General features: G+C 50.9%; 4 protein-coding genes across 4 annotated transcripts; all 4 read left to right on the forward strand.

The window, feature by feature from the left end:
• Nucleotides 1-683: 683 nt before the first annotated feature.
• Nucleotides 684-1956, forward strand: GIQ15_05215 (sporulation protein SPS19; the record flags this gene model as incomplete). The annotated part of the gene is made up of 6 exons (XM_033552632.1): nucleotides 684-738; nucleotides 814-1072; nucleotides 1140-1303; nucleotides 1362-1555; nucleotides 1614-1764; nucleotides 1835-1956. 6 exons carry the CDS (start codon nucleotides 684-686, stop codon nucleotides 1954-1956), a joined length of 945 nt encoding a protein of 314 aa, XP_033406362.1.
• Nucleotides 1957-3547: 1591 nt separating this feature from the next.
• GIQ15_05216 (uncharacterized protein) lies at nucleotides 3548-6265 on the forward strand (the record flags this gene model as incomplete). The annotated part of the gene is made up of 1 exon (XM_033552633.1): nucleotides 3548-6265. The coding sequence occupies one exon, from the start codon at nucleotides 3548-3550 to the stop codon at nucleotides 6263-6265; it is 2718 nt and encodes a 905-aa protein (XP_033406363.1).
• An 837-nt stretch (nucleotides 6266-7102) lies between these two features.
• On the forward strand, nucleotides 7103-8202 carry GIQ15_05217 (uncharacterized protein; the record flags this gene model as incomplete). The annotated part of the gene is made up of 2 exons (XM_033552634.1): nucleotides 7103-7306; nucleotides 7366-8202. 2 exons carry the CDS (start codon nucleotides 7103-7105, stop codon nucleotides 8200-8202), a joined length of 1041 nt encoding a protein of 346 aa, XP_033406364.1.
• A 638-nt stretch (nucleotides 8203-8840) lies between these two features.
• On the forward strand, nucleotides 8841-12371 carry GIQ15_05218 (uncharacterized protein; the record flags this gene model as incomplete). Its single annotated transcript, XM_033552635.1, has 3 exons — nucleotides 8841-9587; nucleotides 9757-10076; nucleotides 10127-12371. 3 exons carry the CDS (start codon nucleotides 8841-8843, stop codon nucleotides 12369-12371), a joined length of 3312 nt encoding a protein of 1103 aa, XP_033406365.1.
• Nucleotides 12372-13372: the final 1001 nt, after the last annotated feature.

A 13372-nucleotide genomic window follows, 5' to 3' on the forward strand; every position in this document is an offset into this window, starting at 1 on the left:
ACGAGCTATCGATGCTCCTTTTGAGACACCGTTTATCAGTGTCCTGCTCACAGAGGTGAGGGTATCTGGTGAATTGGCGGGCGCTGGCTGATGGAACGTCGCATCCTTCTTGAAGCTCGCAGTTTTTTTGATGCTTCCAACTTCCAACGTCACGGGAAGTCACGGGAAGTCGAGATGACATAAGTGATTATGTAATGGCTTGGCGGATATTTCTATCTCAACCTCGAAGATAAAAAGAGACGACGAACAAGAGTAGAAATATACACCAAGATGAAGGTAGATGATGCCGTTTATCATGTTCGAATCGTAGGAAGATATGAAATCACTTGAAGTGGCCTATTACTTTATGTGAGTATCAGCATGAAGAGCATAATGTAGCTATATCATGTCTAAATCGCCGACTAGCACAGTCGATAATACGCCCCTTCATGCATCGTCGAAGGAGATACACAAACTCGCCCTCTTCGTGCATAAAATGTGCTTCTTCTTCCTTATTTTTTTCTGTCTCGGCTGAGAATACCCCATTGGGTGTAGAAATAAACCGAGGCTTGTACAGCTTGGCGCCGGGCTTCCTTTGTCCGGACATAAATAATGCGGCCAAGGGACCAGCTCTCGTTGCGTCCTCCAGCTTCCTGAGCCCTTCAAGTAAAAGGAACTCGAGATAGGAAGATATCAAGTACACGATGCCGCTGCCGAAGAATGCATATATAAGCGACGTCTGGAAGGACGGCGTATTCGGTACGTTGTGAGCCCATATCTACTTCCACACACCCTTGTGGTGAAGGTACCAGATCTAAACCTGCCCCTGTTTAGATAACAAGGTCGTCTTCTGCACTGGGGGTTCGGGCACAATATGTAGTGCCCAGGTTCGTGCCCTCGTTCACTTGGGAGCGAACGCATGTATCGTCGGCCGCAATGTCGAGAAGACCGAGAACATGGCCAAGGACATCGCCACGGCTCGTGCGGGTTCGAAGGTGCTAGGTATCGGCGCAGTTGATGTCCGCAACTTTGAGAGTGTCAAGAAGGCCGTAGACCGATGTGTGGAGGAGCTGGGCGCAGTCGATTTTGTGATGTACTTCTCTTCCTCTCCCCGGCTGGATGGATACCCTTATTGCATCCCTCTAATTATGTTTTGGCAGCGCTGGAGCTGCAGGGAACTTCCTTGCGTCGATCAATCAGCTCTCTGTCAATGCATTCAAAGCAGTCATGGATATCGACGTCCAAGGCTCTTACAACACACTAAAGGCAACCATCCCTCATCTGGTAAAATCGGCTGCAAAACATAAGTCTGACGGGACTACTCGTGAGTTTATTCCCTTCTTACCTGCGATCCATGAATACTTGAAGCTGATTTGATAAAGCTTCACCAACTGGAACTGGTGGAAGGATAGTCTTCATCAGCGCCACTATCCACTACACCGGCCTGCCTCTCCAGACGCATGTCTCCGTCGCAAAGGCGGGCGTGGATGCTTTGTCGAATAGCGTGGCCCTTGAGTTTGGCCCCTTGGGAGTAACATCTAATGTTATTAGCCCTGGACCAATTGGTGACACCGAGGTATGCAGTTCAACTTACCTTGATATCGATCATGTTAATAATTCAATGTTGATAATAGGGTATGCGACGACTGGCCAAGGGCGAGGCAAGGAAACGCAGCGAAGCTGCAGTTCCGCTAGGCCGATATGGCTCTGTCAAGGAGATTGCTGATGCTACTATATACATCTTCTCTGACTCGGGGAACTTTGTCAATGGCTCGACGGTCGTTGGTGCGTATATCCCGTAATCGTCTACTTTCTTGCTCGACTACATACTGACCAATCTTTGCGTGTCCGGTAGTTGATGGAGGAGCATGGCGTATGCAATCTGGGTCTTCTGGAAGCGGTTTTGTCTATCCCGACTTTCTTCTGTCAGGGGAGGAAGTTACAGGCGTTGCCGGGTTGAAGAAATCTAAGATCTGATCTTGCTAGTCATTACTGCTCCTAGTTATTTGTCTCATTATAAATTGTCCGATATAGCAAGTATTCTATTTGATCTGCCATTGCGGCATCTGATATATATCCCAAAGCTACAGGGCCAGCGTCCGGTTGACCCTTTTTCTTCGATAAACGAGTTACTCCAGCACTTCTACAGCTGTAAGTTATAGCAACACTGCCGCTGCATGATACCAGATCAAACGAGAATACCGTTTGATCTGGAGTCTTCTGGTAAGATTGGTCTGAAATCTCAGTCTCTATAGCAACACATCAGGGGCCCCACTCCTGTTTTGATATCTTACAGCTAAACCCTAGCGTCTAGATCAAACGAGGTGCTGTTTTTAATCAAACAGTATTAATGACTTCATTAGCCTGCCCTTAGATCAAACAACTTGGTTACAATGATGTGTGGACAGCTGGTACTTGTGCCTCACACAGTCTTGATATCAAGAGTGAAGCCACGTGACATCCCAAAACAGCTATTTTCAACATCAGATGCAATAAAGAAGGGAAAAGGAGTCGACTTTGCCCTCTTTGTATAGAACAATGGCCAGAGGACAGGCTATATAAGAGACGTTGATGCCCCAGAGGGAAGAAAGAAGTTGTAGATGCAGAACAGAGCCCAACATCTATAGAATATATCTTTTCATATTCTCCTATTGGGACTGATGTATGATATCAGGGGAACCTCCTGATATGTTTTGTGCTCTTGAGCTCAGGCTGCAAAACCCGACACTGGGTATAAGGGGAAATAGGGAAGATGGCCCGCACAAGTACCTATAGTCGAGACTCGCAGCAAACAGGACTCCAGAACGAGTACGTTACCATATATTTCAGAGGACACGCAGTGCAACACAGCGTCAAGTCTGCGTATCAGTCTGGTATCGCACTAGAACCTCGCTGGCGCCGTTTTATATCAACAGGACGCAGGTCGAGACCAAGTGAGGTGTTGATCTGGTTGTCCTGGCTCCCAGCGACTTGTTTATATATCGCCTCCTGTTCTTCCTCCCTCACGTCTTTCTTCCCCTTCTCATCATCATCGTTCGTTCATATCCTCTCTCATAACCGCAGCGTTCGCAGACAATTCTCACAAACCCACAAAGCTATCACTGCTTGAACCTGCCTGTTATCTTGTTCCTTCGTTAACTGCCAAACCTCATTCGTCGAATCATCAACACCACCTCTCCTGCTCTCGAGAGCAAAAATTCGACAACGACAACGAAGAAACACCTCTTTGTCTTCGTTTAGGATTGATCCTCGACAAATCTCTTCGTGAAGCAGCCAATACCACCACCATTCCGAAGAAATCAACCTAAACGTCGACCTCTTCTCCAGTCTCGCGGATTCGTCCTGCTTGAGACACCTACCTCGCCAAAACTTCACTCACAGCTTGAGCATATCCCTTCAACTCCAGGGATTAGCTCGCAGTCCTCTTCTTTGTCAGGAAGATCGTAGCAGTACTGCTCGATCAGCGTTCGACCTAGCATCTATTTCCAGAACAGTCACGTCAAAGGCTGGTTCTACCCTTACCGTCAACTCCTTAAGTCCAACTTCAATCAACACTTAAGAAAGGGAAATGGCTCCACAACAGAAGGACGCCAAAATGGATGCTGGACAGAAATCACAACTGTCCACAGGAAGACGCCCTGACATCATCGGGGACGTGAGTGTCGCCCTTCCGGATCTGACTCCGGAACAAATTGCCCAGCGTCAAGCCGGTTTGCTACAATCGAAATGGGCGTCGCCAGTAGACGAGTACCATGGACAATGGGAAAACATGCTGGCGACAAAACGGGGGCTGTCTTCAAGCCAAAACACCAAGACAGCAGTACCTGCAGCCACGTCGGGGCCACAGCGACAAGCAACGGCTCCGACCGACAAGCCCACTGCAGGGAAGCAGGAGTCGAAGGGCAAAGCAAGAGATACAACGCAAACTTCGACTCCCCCCAAAAGACTTGACGCGGCGGACGGCGGCAGCAAACCTTCTGCACAGAAGGCTTCGTCGGGCAAGCCTCTCAGCATTCCACCTAAGCCAGTCAACAAGGCCGCAGGTGAAGGCCCTTCGAACAGCCGTCGTTCGCCGCCTGTTATGAGCCAACAGGCAAAACAAACCTCCACCCCTCCTCCGGCCAGCGCAAACGACAACAGCAACGCCAACTCCGAGGCCTCCAAGAAGAGGCGCCGACGAGGAGGGAAGGGAAAGGGCAAAGCCGCCAACGAGGCTGTACCAGCCGTTGCCCCTACCCAGGGCCAAAGTACCTTCAACAAGCCAAGTCCAGCGAAGGGAAACGGCCCAAAACAACAAGAGTCTGCTGCTGGTGGTGCCGACAAGAACACTGGCAAACCAACCACAGCCAGTGCACCACCAAAGACGCCAGCATCTACTGGCGCAGCTAGAAATGCAGCAGACTCGAAACTTGCACAGCCAGCGTCGACTCAGTCCCCTGCTCAGCCAAAACAGCAGCAGCAGCAGGGTGCAGTCAGAGGGAACGGACAACAGGCGCCTCAACACCCAGGTGCCGCGAAGGGCAGCTCGACAAAGCCCGTCGCCAACGTTCCCAGAGTCGACGAGACCACTGGCAAGGACCGCAAGGTCGCAGGGACGCAAGCCAACCAACAGCGTCCCCCTGTGCAAGCCCGCTTCGGTTCTCCGGCTCCGGCTGGAGGTGCCTCGACCACAGGGGTTGAGGAAAGAAGCAAAGCTGTGCAGCAACCCGCCACTGGGCCCATCGGTGGTTTTGCGGTAACTGCACAGAACGCACCCGTCCGTCTCGGCTGGTCACCAAATGAGACGGGTGATGTACGTGCCCGGAGGTCCGGGGCTCCCATGCCCCGTCTCGCATCCGGTTGGGAAGGGTATCAGGACAGAATCAACGTCTCTGTAGCAATCCAGGATATCTACCTGTATGCTGGAGACAGGTTGGACGTTGAGAAGTTCAATGCCTACGTTGCAAGCCCCTGCCATTCGGTAGAGGCTAAGGTCAACTGTCTCAAAGAGATAGTCGTCACGATGGATCGAGTTGTGTCGGAGAAGCACAACTCGGCTATGTCCATCAAAGCGGAACGTGACGCCTTCCGCGACGACTTTGACCGAGCCAAGGCTCAAGCCGATGAGTGTGCTGAGAGACTCTCGGCTGAGCAGGCGCAACGAGAGTTGCTGGAGCAGCAGATCGAGGCCATGCGGCACTCCGCGGTCGATCTCCGCAAGGAGGTCGTCACCAAGGAGTCTCACATTGGCTCCGCTGAAGGCGAGATCACTCGCCTCAGCAACGATCTTGCTGTGAGCCATAGCGCTCTGGACAAGGCCGTCTCGAAGAACGCAGCTTACGCTGCAGAGACGGCCTCCCAACTGGAGCAGATAGTTTCCCTCCAAGGCGAGGTGGAGAAACTGTCTGGCGAGCTCAGTGGCCTCCGGGCCAAAGCCGCCCTCGCCAACACGGAGTGCAAGGCGTTGAAGGAGGAGATTGCCAAAAGCCCCTTGCAGAGCGAAAACGAGCAGCTACGGTCCCAGCTTCTCGAAGTTCGGGACCAGCTCGCCTCTGCAAACCAGACCGTCCAGGATCTGGAGGATGAGCGGCAGGCTCACATCTGCTGCCAGCCTTGGGATAGTGGCAATCCAACCTCCGTCACGCTGAGCGCGGAGTTGGGAGGGCAGGAGGTTGGACAGGACAACCACGACCTGTCGGACGAACAGGATGGTCCCAGCGAGTACAGCGGAAGACCATCCCCACCAGCTTCCAGTGCTTCTCTGTACGGTGGAGGCAACGCCGTCTCCATGTCTACCCAGACGGAAGAGGTGGAAGTCATTGAGACTTTCACACAGACCGAAGAAGTGGTCGCCTCTCAAGTCGAGGCATTTACGCAGACCGTCTCTGCGGAAGTCGTTTCGTCTTCCACCCAGACTGGTTTCGCGGGTGCCTCGATGCGCGAGGCCTCCACCCAAACGGCCTTGGTCGGTGATGTCCTATCACTTGCTGAGGTGGAAGCGAGAGTTGCTGGCGCCCGACAATCGGCGGAAACGAGGGACGCCCATGTGCAGACAGACATGGTGGCCGAAGTCCCTAGACGCGGACGCGGATGGCGAGGTGTATTCCTTGCCCTGCTGATGCTTGCCTGGGCGGCCATTCTCCTGTGGGGTGTCGAAGGTGAGAGGCATGCTTGGGATGCTGCCAATGACATGTCTCGTACCTCTGTCATCGGAATTCGCTCCCAGTATGTCTTTCCTTGGTCACTATTGACAGAGAAGCTCAGCTTCTCCGTCACCCAGCACTTTGACCGGGTTGTCCCTGGGTGAACAGATGAGCCGGTTTGGAGCAGCTGTGCTTGCACTCATGTTCCTCCGGCAATGATTCTCGAAACCCCCGTCCTGTCCTGCCTCCGGGAGTCGTTGGTGGTGGTGGAAGTGGCCTGCCGAAGAGCCCACCTTGAAGGTTGGGGTGTCGGTTCATGTAACTAGCGATTGCCTGGTGCATAGGCCAGATGAAGCCCCTGTAGGACGTTGCACCCTCCTTCGGGATGGGGTCAATGTCCAAAAACCGCATGTTTTCCTTTGTTCTGATATGGCGTCGATGAAGTGCGGTGCTCCTGTTTGGGTGTACAGGAGTCTCCGCAGCTTCTATCTCTTCTCTCTTCTCTGCTCTTCTGATATCTTCTGTTCTCTGCTCTGTTCTCTGATATCTTCTGATCTGCTTCTCTGCTCTGCTCTTCTGATACCTTGCTTCTCTCTGCTCTGATATCTTCTGTTCTCTGCTCTGCTCTGTTCTGTTCTCTTCTCCTTTGATATCTTCTGTTCTCTGCTTCTCTCTGCTCTTCTGCTCTTCTAATATCTTCTGTTCTCTGTTTCTCTAATATCTTCTTCTTCTCTGATGTCTTCTCTCTTCTCTGATGTCGTCTCTCTTCTCTGATGTCGTCTTCTTGTCGTCGTCTGCTTACTCAGCGACACGCGGCTGTGGGTTACGTCATCTCCTCTTGTGGCCACTTTCGGACTGTCTCGAACTTCATGTTTCAACTTCGTCAGCTTTGGCGATTTCTCTACGCTCGTTTGCCTTTCTCTTGATTCTCCTTTGTCGTGTTGCTATCCGGAGCGACAGGTTATCCATGGTCCTCTGAAAACAAACCCTCTCTGCCCATCATGCTGTCGAAACTCCTTGCGACTTCTCTCTTAGCGCTGCAGGGCGCGGCTGCGTTCCTCATCATCCCTGAGGTTGATAGCACCCATGCCGTCGATACAACAAACGCTCGCAGTCTCAGCATAGCGACCACTTGCTCCAAATGCCCGTTCCCAGAGACGCCAGACACTACCACCGCCTGGCTGTCCGGAGTGGACAGTTATATGGTCAGTATACCCCTCATGGCAGCCTATGTACTGAGTACAAGTGCTAACATTTTATGCAGCTCCTGAACCTCACAACTGATGGAGGCAAATTATTCGTCAATCAGAAGGAAATCTACCCAGCTCCAGACAAATCCACCGATCTACAGACCGTGCTCGTTCGCAAGTCCGATGAGCGCTTCAGCCAGCATATTGCCACCGGCTACGTCTTGGAGTTGTTGCAAACCCCTGAATCTTCAAACGAGCAAGGACCCGAGCTTCTCACTTTCTACTTTACTCCCCTCCAAGTTGGCGGCCTCCCAGCTGCAGCGGACACTCTCTACATTCCCGTTATCAAAACCGCCAGGGGCAACCTCGTGATCGTCAACTCCAAGGTCGAAGCCTCCTCAGCTCCACGGATCGCATGGCGACAGTGCGGACGCGATGCACAGTGCTGGAAACGCCTACTGGTGGCTAGAATTGCCGCCACCCTACGCGCTGCAAAGACTCGCGCTGCTCTCTTCGCCGCCAAAGTGTCATCAACATGGAAGGGCTGCCACGGAAAGCCGTACGGATCTGGTCGGATGCAAGGAGGTAGAATGCACCACGGGCCCGGCCACCACAGATACCAAAATCCAACCTTCTCTCGCGCCTTCGCCCGTGCTCTACGTTTCGTGATCATCCCTGCAATCATCGGATTGTGTATCAGCCTGGTTGTTTGCTACATCGGATCTCTTGTTGGCCACTGCTTCGTTGCTCTATGGAGATACAGCCGCGGCCGACGCGACACTCACCGCCGCAGTCTCGACTCTGCCCAAGAAAACGGAGAAGCCGGAGAGAAGGAGGGTTTGATGGACGACGTTGCACCCGAGCATGAGGATCAGCTACATGGTCAGATCAGGTTACCAGAGAAGGAGTAAACCGTTTTTTTCTTTTCTATTTTCATTTTAATTGGGGGTAGGATCGCATGGCTACAGAGATTGTATTTCATTTCATTTCATTTTGTCCGGGCCTTTTCTTTTAATGTCTAGTTATCTCGCAGTGTTTTGTTATTGTTGACCCCCTAGGACTTTGGGAAACAGGGCTCTCCCTTGAATCAATTGCATTTTCTTTGTCAACCTGTACGACTCTGGCCGCGTAGATATATACCGAAGCCGAGGGACTCTCCTGATCAGCCTGCTCTGTCCCTTGTATGACTTCATATCCCACCTCTCTCAGCCGCGTATGACGGGGGTGGAAGATTGTTCCGCCGGCTATCCTGGAGGCTCCAGCTGCGTGTATCAGGTACGAGATAGGGATGTATGTCTGCTCAAAGACTGTACTGTTTCCTTGCATAGATAAATGAATCTTTACTTGACGTTGTTGATGCGCCGTAGAGCTTGGTGATATATATCAGGCTCTTCACCCCCCTTTTTGCTGGGATCGGCGCGTTCTCCAGGACTTCAAGATCGACCGCCAGAATCTAGAGCAAGCAACCAGACAAGACACTCCAGCGTTCCAGCAGACAGCTTCATAAAACCGGGCGCCAGATGCCAGTTGACAGAGCGACGCTGCAGCTATGTTCCAGATCTCGTCTCTTGTCCAGAAGGCTCAGTCGCTGGTAGACCCGTCGAACTTCGGCTTCCCTACGCCCACCTCCTCCGACCGCAATCCCTCCAAGGCTTCACTCTTCCGCCAGCAGTTCCGGCTCCCAGACTCGCAGAATCCCCTACAGGAGATCACCGCAGAGCTCGTCCTGCCGCTGCCGTACTCGTCGTCGAGCTCTACCCATGGCGAGCGGGCCAAGGACGCTGGCCGTTCTGGCAACAGGTACATAGGGAACCTGCATCTCAGCGAGCGCTTCATGTGCTTCTCGACACAGCCTACGAGTTTCCTACAGTCGTCGAGCTTTAATGCTTCATCCGCCTTCACCGGACAGACACACGGGACGGGGCCGTCGGGGAACGGGTTCACGCTGCCCCTCTGTTCGATACGTCGGGTCGAGAGGCTGAACAGCCATGGACACATCTTCTCCCTCTCGATTACCACTTGGAATGGAGCGTTGAACAAAGCAGCTCCCGCGAAGGATGCACCGGCCATGGTGCAGAAGTTTACAATCCATCTCGATGGCTCTCGACAGGCGTGCGAGCGATTCTGTGACGGCTTGAAACGAGGGCTCAGGGATGGGATGAAGGACATTGAGGGCCTCCGGCAAGTAGTGGCTGAGTGTCACTCCGAATACATGCTCTCTGGTTCTCGAACGGTGAAGAAGGAGGGTGTGGAGGTGGAAACGACCAGGGAGCCCCCAGACACGGGTTTAGGCCTGGTATTTAGATACCCCGGAGATGCCAGGAAGCTGAGAGATCGAAGCAAGATGAGGTTATGGGGCGAATATATGAGAGGTATGTTTGTTGACACTACAGCTCACGAGCTCGGCAACGTGCTAATATTCAAGAGTATAAGAAAACGGACGCAACGCTACATTAATAAGACAGCCTACCTTTCATAAACTTATCCGGGTCGGCCTTCCAAACCGTCTACGTGGTGAGCTATGGGAGATCTGCTCTGGCTCATTCTATTCTCGCCTACGCTCCCCGAATCTCTACCAGGAGACCTTGGCCAAATTTTCTGGCCGCGAGTCCCTTGCAATCGACGAGATAGAAAAGGACCTCAACCGCAGTCTTCCAGAATATCCTGGATTCCAGAGCGAGGAAGGAATCGGCAGGCTAAGAAGGGTTTTAACGGCTTATAGCTGGATAAACGAAGAAATTGGATACTGTCAGGCAATGAATATCGTCGTTGCCGCTCTATTAATGTAAGCCTACCCTGTCTTCTTTTCTTATAGTGTATGCTAACCCGCTCCAGTTATACGTCTGAAGCGCAAGCGTTTTTCCTATTATCAGTGTTGTGTGACCGGTTATTACCCGGCTACTACTCCACAACTATGTACGGAACACTGCTTGATCAAAAGGTGTTTGAATCACTTGTTGAAAAGACAATGCCCATTCTATGGGAGCATCTGGTCAAGTCGGACGTCCAACTATCCGTCGTGTCTCTTCCCTGGTTCCTTTCGCTGTTCATCAACTCCATGCCTCTCGTGTTCGCCTTCCGCGTTCTCGACGTATTCTTCCTCGAAGGTCCCAAGGTGCTCTTCCAAGTCGGGCTAGCCATCCTTCGTATCAATGGGGAGGAACTTCTTGACGTTACCGACGATGGGACGTTCATCTCTATCCTCAAGTCATATTTCTCAAGGCTTGACGAGTCTGCTCACCCCCGTTCAGACAATCCAAAGTTACGTGCCATTACTCGATTCCAGGAGCTCATGGTTGTCGCCTTCAAGGAGTTTTCGGGGATAACACATAGCACAATTGTGGAAGAACGAGCCCAGCACAAAGACGCCGTATTGCATAATATTGAAAACTTCGCGAAGAGGACCTCCATCCGCAACCTTGGACCGGAGAGTAAGAAACTTAGTGTCGATGATCTGGGTGCAACATATGACCGCTTTTACGAAGTATTATATGACCGTCAACAAAAGATAAGGGCCCAAGAGGAGGAAGAGCGACGGCAAAGCAAAGCCGGAAACAAGAATCCTACACGATATTCAGCCCTAATCCCCACCGTGGAGGCACCGGTAACCCGTGTTGGCCTTGGCCCCAGTCCAACGCTCATGGATTATGATGGCTTTAGAGAATTCCTTGCAGCCACTGCTAAATGGGCTGGTAGCGATTCGCCATCACGCAAAGAATCGGCCTCTGACAGAAACGCCAGCCTAAGAGGGCGGAATAAGTCTTGGGATAGACTCAAATATCCTACGCCTGCAGAGCATGACTTTTTGAGGCGACTATTCCGTAAATGGGATGTTGACGGCAATGGCGGCCTGAGTTTACAAAACGTTGTCAACGGTCTGGCTCAAATAAAAGGGAGCAGAGATATTATGAACACCATCAATTACTTTTTTGATTTATATGATGATGATGGCACCGGACAGGTAGATCGAGAAGGTATACTACGCATGTCCGAGGCTCTCCTCTTCCTTTCCAGAAGAGGGTTTGAAGGCATTATCAAAGTCAGAGCCAATGGAGACAATGACCGATCCTCAGTTTCGACTCACGAAGGAGATTTGAGAGCCAGACCCAAGCTTAGCGCTGATGAGAAGTTCCTAAGCAGTGTCAGCGATTTTATTCAGCATTGTTTTGAATATGCCGATCCCAGCCACCCTCAAAATCAAGAGCAACACACGGAATTGGAATCCAAGCTTGGCGCTTTTAGTATTGGTGACGACGAGGATGATGATGATGATGAAGAGGATGAGTTCCACCCGACTCCCGACTCGGACTCTAAAGCAAAATCACTAGAGCCCACGAATGATGATATCCCTACCACCCCTCTCTCCCCCACGACCAAGCGGGCATCCGAAGCAGCCAATGCAGCCTTGGACCCTGCTCATCCATTACACATCACATTACCAACATTCCGAATGGTCATCCTTGCCGATGAATTACTTGAACAATTCTTTGAAAGCTACTTCCCAGAGTCATTCCACCTCTCTGACCGTCCTTCCCCTGATGCCAGTGCTGCCTCGCGCTCGACATCTCTGTCTTCTAATCTCACCACGTTCGCTAATCTTGGCTATAACCGTTCGCCTGATAGAGCTGCAGCCCCATCGGGCGCGACCCTGGCTGGTGCCTCGGGTGGCATTGTTCCTCCTGGCCATAAGGGCCTCAGAGGTGTCCTGGATAACATCGTCTCTGACGGGATGCGCATGGCTGCGGAAGTTCGCAAGAAGATGGAAGAAGCCCAAAGGGAAATGGAGCGTAATGCTCTTGGAAATAGGGCAGATGAAGATGACGACGAGGACGAGGATGATGCCGCTTATTATGAACGAAGAAATAACGATGCTTCAAAGCTTCGTGCACCATCAATTCGTGAAGGTGATCGTGACTTGCTAGAAGGTGCCGAGGTGGCCAGCCTTAGGGAGCGAGAGGCGCCTGAGCAGAGTGAAGGTAGCAACACAAACACTCCCAAAGCAACCCTTTCTCCTTCGCCAGGCGCTCTTGTACGAAGATCCTCGGATTGCACTGTTGATAAGGTCGAGTTTGAGTCATAGGAGGGAATAGTATCCCCCTTCATGCCTTTAAGTTAATGAAATATGCATAAATTAACGGACGATATGCTTTTTGACACGACATTTCCAGAATTTCTAAGTTATTGGTGCCCTGTATTATTTCCTTTGGGGACCGTGATGTATCAAGCTCTCGAACTACTTTCCCTATGTTCCTGTTGGAACGCTCTCCTATCAATTTTCTCCTGCACCGCTGTTTTCATACCTCTTCACCTAATCAATGCCTTTACATCGCTGGAGCTCGATTTTCAATCTTTGAACTTACCTGGTTTTGTTACGAAATCATTTGGTTCCTTCGGTGAATTTTGATTGGATAAGAATCAGCATTATCCCTTATAATTAATCAAAGACGTATCATCGCGCGTGCAGATTAATTATTCCCACCAGCCTAGAATGAGAATTGAATAATTGGAAATTTCTACGATATGCTATACCTAAGAGACTTCAATGCTCGATCCTCATCGTGGGAATCCTTAAATACAAAGAAAACTAGATGTTAAGATTGATCCGTAGGCTATCAAAATCGAGTCACGATCCTTGTATCAAAAAGACGAGCAGCGGCATCATCAAGTATAAGATAACTAGAATGCGGAAGTACTACGTTCAATATCCGTCTTGTTGGGAGAACTAATCAAAAACTCCCATTAAGCTTCTAAACCACCACAAATTTGACATTAAAGGCCGACCGGTGCCCGGTTAGGTCGTAATATCGAAGAAGAAAACGAATAGATCGGGATGAAGTTAAGAAAAAAGTAATACGTCAAATAGAGAAGTAGAGAGAAATAAGTCAAGGGGAGGCTGGATGTAAAAGAAAAACGAAGATATCCAGAGCCCAACAATACAGAATAAGAACAAATAGATTGGCCAAGAAAGCCAAAAGAGGCTAATAAGGCTGGTGAGAATTCTTTCCGTAATTATCAGTAAATAAGCCTTGCAGCCAACCAAGCCAACCCTCAGAGGTGAAAACAAGAGTCTAGCATCATGAG

The sequence above is a fragment of the Arthroderma uncinatum genome (genome assembly GCF_011692745.1).
Source record: "Arthroderma uncinatum strain CBS 119779 chromosome Unknown scaffold3, whole genome shotgun sequence".
Lineage (NCBI taxonomy): Eukaryota > Fungi > Ascomycota > Eurotiomycetes > Onygenales > Arthrodermataceae > Arthroderma > Arthroderma uncinatum.